The sequence below is a fragment of the Aquarana catesbeiana genome, linkage group LG09, assembly GCF_042186555.1.
Source record: "Aquarana catesbeiana isolate 2022-GZ linkage group LG09, ASM4218655v1, whole genome shotgun sequence".
Taxonomy (NCBI): Eukaryota; Metazoa; Chordata; class Amphibia; order Anura; family Ranidae; genus Aquarana; species Aquarana catesbeiana.
Window position 1 is genome coordinate 36,791,431 of NC_133332.1, and position 10,036 is coordinate 36,801,466.

General features: G+C 44.3%; 1 protein-coding gene across 2 annotated transcripts in view; it reads left to right on the forward strand.

Annotated features, from left to right (window-relative positions):
* LOC141107515 (major histocompatibility complex class I-related gene protein-like) overlaps positions 1 to 8,916 on the forward strand; it is an 87,566-nt gene extending 78,650 nt beyond the window's left edge. Inside the window, exons 5-6 of one of the 2 annotated variants that reach the window (XM_073598293.1) lie at positions 337 to 468; positions 5,787 to 8,916. In XM_073598293.1, coding sequence (XP_073454394.1) covers positions 337 to 468; positions 5,787 to 5,821 — 167 coding nt within the window. In that variant the 3' untranslated portion in view covers positions 5,822 to 8,916. The remainder of the gene's footprint in view (positions 1 to 336; positions 469 to 5,786) is intronic. The other variant, XM_073598294.1, reaches the window with a different exon arrangement.
* The last annotated feature ends 1,120 nt before the right edge of the window (positions 8,917 to 10,036 follow it).

A 10,036-nucleotide genomic window follows, 5' to 3' on the forward strand; every position in this document is an offset into this window, starting at 1 on the left:
GCCCTTGTGATACGTGTGCCAATTGTTAATGGCACCCAAAACGCATCTCGCAAATGCAGCACATTTGCGTCAACCAAGCCGCCTTGTATCTCAGCACCAGGTAATTTGGTGCTGCATGATCTGAAAAGGTAGGGCTTGCAGTCATTTTTCTGCATTATGGTATGATTGGCAGCCTGGAGCCCAGAATGCACAGGAAAAAACACATTTGAGTATGAACTGACCCTAAAGTTTTGAATTTGGAAATCAGAGCAAATTATTCTGAACATTAATATTATATACTGCATATTATTTTATAACAGTATATATCATATTTGATTTGTGATTCCTTGTGCCTAGATGCTGAACATATCTCGCATACAGAAAAGAGAAGAACATTTAACTGGATCCTTTTGTCCATCGCTCTGGTTTCTTTGTTGGTAGTCTTCATTGTTGTACATATAGAAAAATCAGTATATATAGAGAAATCAGGTGGGTATAGAAAATCTTCCCATAGTCCATTGTCTATCTGTAAAATACGATTGAGGCAATGTTTATACATAGCAACCTTTGGGTAGTATGGTTGTGACTTGGGTCTCTTTCAGATGGGTGGTAAAAATGGTCGATCCCCACCACCCTGAACTGTATAGTAACAGCTGCCCAGGGCGGTTCACATACTGTGGCCACACTGCCTTGCTTCATGGCCATGGCATTTTTAACTCAAGTTTCACAGCCTGATAAGTGGCATCACTTGTCAAACTCACCCATTGAGTTCAATGGGGGCAGTCACACTGCCACTGCATACAATGCACACATTTGCTGTGTGGCAGTTTGGCATTTTAGGATTAAACCAAGCGGTGAGGAGGTGATATAATGCCTCTTCGCCAGTGACGGCTGGTGAAGTTTTAGGATGGGGGGGGGCACCAGACCCCACCCTTTTTTGACTCCTCCCACTTGGTGAAAATGGGCATGGTTTCAGCAAAATAGTGGGCGTGGCTCTAAGGTGGTGTGGTTAGTGTCTGAGATGAACGAGGGATGGAGGGAGAGGGAGGGGGGAGATGGAGGGACAGCAGGCCCAGATCCTACACAACAATAGAAATATGTGCATTCTAGAAAGTTTAACAATCAGCAGATAAAGATACTCCAAACACCTGGTGTTAGCACTTCAATCATCCCGGCACCATGGTTGTTATGGTGTCAGGATGATTGAAGCGCATTATTTCTATTATTACATTGTAATATAAAATGAAATAATTCAACTCACCATAATGCAGAATCAGTGGGAGCCCCGAGTGTGTCACCTGCCACGTTGCCTGCCATCAGGTGCCCCAGCAGAGTCCCTCCTTACATCAGGTACCCCCAGCAGAGCCCTAACACTTATAACGGTCACAAAATGACACCAATGCAGCGATCAGTAAAAAAAAATGAAAACTGCTATTGGTGTCACTGTGACAGGGGGTGCAGGGGGAGTGATTTGTGTGCCTATGTGTACTGGTGTTAGTGTGCTATTTGTGTAACTCACAGGGATGTCTTCTCTCCTCGGGCGCCAGAAAGAAAAGGCTTCATGAGGAGAGATGACATCACTTCCTCTGCTTCTGTTTACAGTTTCAGAAGCAGAGGAAGCTTCTCATTCGTTAGGAGCAATCGTGAGGGAGAGGCCATGAATCAGTGGCCTCTCCCTCAGGACGGATCGCTACTGGAACGATGCCGACCACCTCGGGGAACACGGGAGGGGAGTAACATATGGGTACGTTACTCTGCCTGCCTGTGCCATGCTGCCGACATATATCGGCGTAAGGCGGTCGGCAAGTGGTTAAAACTGTTGCCGCTCCGCTATGAGAGACAGCGTGTGTGCATCCACTGTTTGTACCGCCTCTCGGGTCTGCCAACAGTGGATGCACGCACGCTGTCTATTATGGCGGAGTGGCGACAGTTTACAGAAAAAAGGCAGACGATTCCTGGGTGACAGGAGTGAACTTTTATATGGATTTTAATCATAGGTGTGCGCACAGGGTGTGCCAGGTCACACCCTAATCACCTAGTACACATTAGCATTATTGCTCTGTGTGGGGGCGGGGAGATGGGAAAGATCTCCCTCTTACCTGCTCTTCCATAGGAGAAGTGCTTAACCACTTCTTTCACAGTGCCAGCAGGGAGATTAATGTACCGGGGCCATATACATGTAGACACACACACATGCATGTGAGCTTTGGGGTGCACACCCTAATGCTATAGGCTGCGCACACCTATGATTTTAATAAAAGATGGCATACACCATGAGATCCCTCTCTGTTTGATCCTTTCCCTGCATGAGAATTATACTGAGGCTCTGTGAAGGAGACAGGAAGCAGAGGATTAGCAGCCAGGTACAGCGGCGCTTGGGAAAGCTTGTGTAGACCTCTTTTGGTATAAGCCAAAGAGGGTCATCTCCATTTGGCGAGTTTAAACCCACTGGGGTTGGGGCACATATAATTGCATAGAGTGAAGTGTTGGCGGTGACAAGCACTTTATGTTTAAGAAAAAAATCGTCACTTCAGCATGAGTTTTGAGCACTGGCACCTTTAACAAAGAGGATTTTTTGTTACCGCTATGAAATTATTGATTGATTTCATCTGATTGTAAGATATATGTATTTGTGCATTGGTATTTAGTTTATGCACTAGCACGTTACTGTGTCATAGGGTATTGATTTTATGCACAGCACTGATGTATTGTTTTGAAGGTTCTTTTTTTTTTTGTGTATAATGCCTTGAAAAAATATTCATACCCCTTGAAATTTTCCACATTTTGTCATATTACAACCAACCAATCAAAAATGTAAATGTATTTTATTGGGATTTTATGTGATAGACCAACACAAAGTAGCACATAATTGTGAAGTGGAAGGAACATAATAAATGGTTTTCAATTTTTTTTTACAAATAAGTATGTGAAAAGTGTGGGGGGCATTTGCATTCAGCCCCCTTTATTCTAATACCCCTAACTAAAATCTAGTGGAACAAATTGCCTTCAGAAGTCACCTAATTAGTAAATAGTGTGTGTGTAATTTAATCTCAGTATAAATCCAGCTGTTCTGTGAAGCCCTCAGAGGTTTGTTAGAGAACATTAGTGAACAAAAAGCATCATGAAGGCCAAGGAATACACCAGACAGGTCAGGTATAAAGCTGTGACGTTTAAAGCAGGGTTAGGTTATAAAAAAAATATCCCAAGCTTTGAACATCACACCACTGTTCAATCCATCATCCGAAATTAGAAAGAGTATGGCACAAATGCAAGCTTATCAAGACACGGTCGTCCACCTAAATTGACAGGCCGGGCAAGGAAAGCATTAATCAGGGAAGTAGCCAAGAGGCCCATGGTAACTCTGGAGGGGCCCAGTGGACGCATTGCCGGCTGCTACTAAAATATCTCCTAAATGGATCATGTTTAGGAGATATTTACTGTGCCTACAGGTACACCTTATTATAGGTTTACCTGTAGGTACAAGTAAACAAGAGGTACTTTACTACCACTTTATGAAATTGTATTCTAGCTGAGGATAGAGTACAGAAGGGTTGAAACCTGTCAGTTTATAATTTGCTGTTTGAGTCCATTGATGAGTTTGCCTTCACTTACCCTACGTTCACACCTATGCGATTTTCAGCCAGTGCGTTTTTGTAAAGGGTCAGGGACTTTTTTCCCTGCAGCAGATTGCATTTTGCATGTAATAGACTTCAATGGAGTTGCATCAGACATGCCCGCTGACAACTGAATGTAAAAAAAACAAAAAATTGCAGGGTAAAAAATAAATAAAAATATCGGTCTGGGACCCCCCAAAGCCATACCAGGCCTGCGGGTTTGGTATGGCTTTGGAGGTGACCCCCACACCAAAAAAAAAAAAAAAATGTTGTAGGGTCCCCCCAAATCCATACCAGACCCTTATCCGAGCATGCAGCCCGGCACCCCCCACCACCACTCCTGAACCATAGCAGGCCGCATGCCCTCAACTTGGGGGGTGGTTTGGGGCACCCAAAGCACCTTGTCCCCATGTTGATGGGGACAAGGGCCTCTTTCCCACAACCCTGGCCGGTGGTTGTGGGGGTCTGCAAGCAGGGGGCATATCGGAATCTAGATGGTGACAAGGGCCTCTTTCCCACAACCCTGGCTGGTGGTTGTGGGGGGCAGGGAGCTTATGTGAATGAGTATACATTATACCCCTACCCATTCATCAAAAAAAAAAAAAAAAATGAAAAATTAGTGTAGCGTTACAAAAAACAAGAGACCGTTTGACAATGGCCCCCACCGTAGCTCCAACGTCAAACACAATATCATCTTTCTCCACTTCTTCCCGCTGATGTTTTCTGTCTCCACTTCCCCTGCGGCCACAACCCGCTGAAAATAAAAAAACACTCTTCCGAAGCTGACTCCCATCGTTCTGTCAGCTTCGGTGTCTGATAGTGCTTATATAGCTATGGGGCTTGGCCATGCAGTGACATCACACTGAGACCCACACCCCTTGTGACGTCATGAACCTGGGTATGATGGGGTCTTCCTCCAGAGAAGGAAGTGGAGAGAAAAAAAAGACATCGGCGGAGGAAGCATAGAAAGAAGACATCGGCGAAGGAAGAAGACATTGACGTTGGAGCTACAGCGGGGACATTCTTAATTTTTAATAAAGGATTTGTCAAAAAAAAGTCTTGATTTTTTTGTAACACTACACTACATTCTGGTGAATGGGTAGAGGTATAATGCACCCCATTACTCATTCACATGGGGGGCTGGGATCCGGGGGCCCCCTTTCTTAAAGGGGGCTTCCAGATTCCGATAACCCCCCTGCCCGCAGACCCCCACAACCACCAGCCCGGGTTATGGAGAAGAGGCCCTTATCCCTATCAACATGGGAACAAGGAGCTTTGGGGTGGGGGCAGAACTTCCTGCCCCAAAACACCCTCCCCGCATGTTGAGGGCTTGTGGCCTGGTATGATTCAGAAGGGGGGGGCACTCACTCATCCTCTCCCTTTCCTGACCTGCCAAGCTGCATGCTTGTATAAGGGTCTGGTATGCATTTGAGGAAGAGACCCCACACTTTTTTTCAGCCGACAGTTCTTTTTTTTACATTCAGCTGTCAGCGCAGACAAAAAAAAAGGGACATTTAAAAAGGGACATTAAAAAAAAACAACACATACGCATGTAAAAATGCATCAAAACCGCAAAATGCACCGCACAAAGTACCTGAAAAACACATCAACTGCAGAGATGTGAACCTAGACTTACTGTCATAAAAGGATGCAACAGGAAGTGAGAGTATAATCCCCTCTTAGACAGATGTCAGCAGAAGACATGCCCTCCATTTGATGATACCCCTCACCTCTTACTTGGGTAACAGGCAGAATAGCCTGGTGGTCAGTGCAGCACTGGGAATTCATCTCAAATCCCAATCAGGACACTATGTGGACATGCAGTCGTGGATTTTCTCCTATACTACAAAGACATGCTGGTAGATTACTTGGCCCTAGTATGTATGCAAGATAGGGACCATAGATTATAAGCTCCTTGAGACAGGGACTAATGAAAACATACAATATGTAAAGCACTGTGTAAACTGCTGGTGCTAGACAAATACTGCAAACTTTTGGATTTTCTATCCAGGTGACCATGGTCATCAGGACAAATGAAGAGTGTAAATCTCCCTAGGAGGGTCACAAACAATAAAATCTGACAAAGGTTCTAACCCTCCAACACTCCATCCAAAACTGAACAAAAATGTGTGAGCTTTAGATATACTTTAACAATTCCAAAAAAAATTAACTGTTTTCTTTTTTTCTGTATAGGCCGCAAAGACAAGGCAACGAACAAACCAGATTGATGATGGCCCTAAATAGATCTCTTCAACCACCAATTTGTTTTAATTGTCTTTTGCTTAAGAACTCTAGTGTGGTGTGAGTGTAATATATTGGTTGATGCTATGTGTATTATAACATATCTATAATGCTTATGCATCAGCAAGCATATTAAATCTTTTTTATATAGCTTTCAAAGATGTGTAATACCAACTGAACTACAGCTCCAAGGTATTTACATATAGGAAGACAGAGGGTCTTGACAAGTTTACATATTTCTAAACTGATCATTTAGATCAGCTATATACAGTATTATCTGAGAAGAACTCATATCAGAATCTTCTGCCTTTTGGTTAGCTTTGTCTAACTGAAATTTCAGACTGAGGTGTCCAATGAAGTAGGGGTCATTGGTCTTGGGCTGTATTCACACACAAAGGATAGCTCCCACAGATGCTGAAGAGGGTTTAGGTCTTGAGACATGCTTGGCCAGTCCATCGCCTTTACCCTCAGCTTCTTTAGCAAGGCAGTGGCAGTCTTTGAGGTGTTTGGTATTGTTATGTTACAATACTGCCCTGCGGGCCAGTCTCCGATGGGAGGGGATCATGCTCTGCTTCAGTATGTCATAGTACATGTTGGCATTCATGGTTCCCTCAATGAACTGTAGCTCCCAGTGTCGGTGTTCTATCGAATAGTGCCCGCCATAGAGAAGTGCTGGGGACAAACGGCGCATGCGCAGCACAACAGCTGATTTTACGATCAGCTGTTGTGACGGCGTCTACGCACAACAGCGACGGAAGAAATTTTTTTTTCAGATTGTGCCTCTTGCTGCCGAGGCGTGTTCATGACTGAGGGGCGGATTATTAAAATGATGGACAGTGCTGCAAAAGACATCTTTTTCTGGTGTTCTTCCTTGACGCTTTTGGGGCATGTTTAGTTAACTGAAGGACGGGTTATTCTTTCAGAAAAAAAAAGTCTTTTGCAGCACTGGCCATCATTTAATTTTCCACCCCCATCTTAGCAGCTTTGCCCATCATTTAAAGGGGTTGTAAAGGTAAAAAATTTTTCACCTTAATGCATTCTATGCATTAAGGTGAAAAAACTTTTGAAAGTACCGCCGCCCCCAGGCCCCCCGTTTTACTTACCTGACGCCTCGAATCTTCGCTGCTCGTCCTCGTCATCTTCATTGCAGCTCAGCCTGGTCGCTGATTGGCTGCAGTGGATGGATTGAAAGCAGCGCAGCCATTGGCTCGCGCTGCTGTCAATCACATCCAATGACGCGGCGCGCCGGGGGGCGGGGCCGAGTGATACAGCGAGCGGCTATAGCCGCCGGCTGTATCACGGGAGCGCGCCCGCAAGCACTCACCACTATGCGAGGGAGCTCACATTAAGGTGGTAAATGCTTGCGGGGAGGAGCTAAAACAGCCGCCGAGGGACCCCAGAAGACCAGGTTCGGGGCCACTCTGTGCAGAACGAGCTGCACAGTGAAGGTAAGTATAACATGTTTGTTATTTAAAAAAAAAAAAAAAAAATACCTTTACAACCCCTTTAATAATCTGTCCCCATCATGTACAAATCCACCCCTCACCGACATGAACACGCTTCAGCAATGAGAGGCACAATCTGACACAAAAATGTCTTCAGTTGGCTATTGTGCGCAGGCGCCGTCACAACAGCTGATCGTAAACTCAGCTGTTCTGTTGTTCCCCACGGCGCATGCACCATTTGTCCCGGGCACTTCTCAATAGCGGGCACTATCCAATAGAACACCGGCAGCACTCATGCAGCCCCAGACCATGACACTCCCACCACCATGTTTGACTGTAGGCAAAACACACTTGTCTTTGTACTCCTCACCTGGTTGTCACCACACACGCTTGACACCATCTGAACCAAATAAGTTTTATCTTGGTCTCATCAGACCACAGGACATGGTTCTAGTAATCCATGTCCTTAGTCTGCTTGTCTTCAGTAAACTATTTGCGGGCTTTCTTGTGCATCATCTATAAAAGAGGCTTCTTTCTGGGACGACAGCCATGCAGACCAATTTGATGCAGTGTGTATGGCATAGGGTCTGAGCACTGACAGGCTGACCCCCCCACCCCTTCAACCTCTGCAACAATGCTGGCAGCAATCATACATCTATTTCCCAAAGACAACCTCTGGATGTGACACTGAGCACGTGCACTCAACTTCTTTGGTCGACCATGGCAAGGCCTGTTCTGTTAAACCACTGTATGGTCTTGGCCACTGTGCTGCAGCTCAGTTTCAGGGTCTTGTCAATCTTCTTATAGCCTAGGCCAGGGATATGCAATTAGCGGACCTCCAGCTGTTGCAAAACTATAAGTCCCATCATGCTGTGCCTCTGGGTGTCATGCTTGTGGCTGTCAGAGTCTTGCTATGCCTCATGGGACTTGTAGTTCTGCAACAGCTGGAGGTCCGTTAATTGCATATCCCGGGCCTAGGCTATCTTTATGTAGAGTAACAATTTATTTTTTTCAGATCCACAGAGAGTTCTTTGCCATGAGGTGCCATGTTGAACTTCCAGTGACCAGTATGAGAGTGAGTGATAACACCAAATTTAACACACCTGAGACCTTGCAACACTAACGAGTCACATGACACCGGGGAGGGAAAATGGCTAATTGGGCTCAATTTGGACATTTTCACTTAGGGGTGTACTCACTCTTGTTGCCAGCGGTTTAGACATTAATGGCTGTGTGTTGAGTTATTTTGAGGGGACAGCAAATTTACACTGTTATACAAGCTGTACACTCACTACTTTACATTGTAGCAAAGTGTCATTTCTTCAGTGTTGTCACAAGAAAAGATAAAATTAATCATTTACAAAAATGTGAGGGGTGTACTCACTTTTGTTAGATACTGTATATACTGCTGTTTGCCTTCTGTATAATTCTTTATTAGTCCCTCTAAATCTAATTATTGCTGTGCATTAACATATATGAATGTACAGTATAATTTTTTACTATACTGTATATTGCCAAGTTGCATGTTTGTTTCTCTATAATTGTATGTACTTTTCCCTATTTACCACTTATATTAATGTTTTTATATGTCTGTTTTTTGCAGTTTGGTGGTTGATTAAAATACACTTTAAATGACAGTGGAATGTGGTCTTATTTTCTCCCTGTATTTCTATATATTATCTTCTCTTTAAAGCTGAGCTAAACCCACCGAGAAATTCTAGGTGGGTGGCCCTGCTGACAACACCCAGCTCAACAAACTTTGATCTGAAGATCAAAACCGAAATAGAAAATTGGCTAAAACAGTTACTGCAGCCAATCAATCGGTATTCAGACAAAAACAGGTATCGGCTGTCATAATACAAAAGCTGACCGGGTGATTCCCCCATGGGCGCCATTTAGCGTGGATGGAATGTGCAAATACTTAAAGTGCTTGTAAACCCTTACATATACTTAGTGAAGTGACTGGCCTTAGGTGATACACAAAAATGGAACAAATCCTCCTAAATACGTTGTACCTGTTTATCTGCCATCTTCTCTTCATCAGCTCAAAGTTCAGAATTTATAAAGCGTATCTGAATTCTCAGAAAACAGGGGGAGGAGAGTTGAAATTACACTCTGCAGAACTCAGTAAGGAAAAATTTGACAGCTGATTGGAGGGAATCTCTCTCTCTCTCATTCACATAGGAAGAGAGCTGAGCCGGTCAATCCCAGGCTGGGTGCTGGAGATCCCATCCGTCACTTTTTTCTCTTGGCGTCAGGAAAACATGTTAGAAGTGATAGCAGAGGAACAAGGTAGAAGACAGAAATTAAACTCAGTGCTCTGGATTGAGACAAGCACCCACTATAGAGGGATTTTTCATATTTTCCCTAACACCACATTTAACGTGCCTTTTAAACAGGTCATTTGGGCCAACAAAACTATTTACAGCACTAACAGGTGCACTTGCTGGGCATGCTCGATTATCTTTATGTAGCCTCACCTACATAAAGTATACAGAGCTGTGTTCCAGCAGCAGTATGGTGACTTCCCGTCCCACTCCCAGAGCCATTCACATGGAGCTTTGTATTCTATGAATACAAAGCTTCCTCTGACTGGCTGAGGCAGAGAGGGGGGGTAGATAATACCATGATCTCCGCATCAGCCAATCAAAGGAAGCTTTGTATTTATTCATAGAATAAAAAGCTTCCAATGAATGGAAGAGGGATGGGAAGTCCCTGACCACTACCAGAACACAGAGCTGTATACTGTATGGAGCC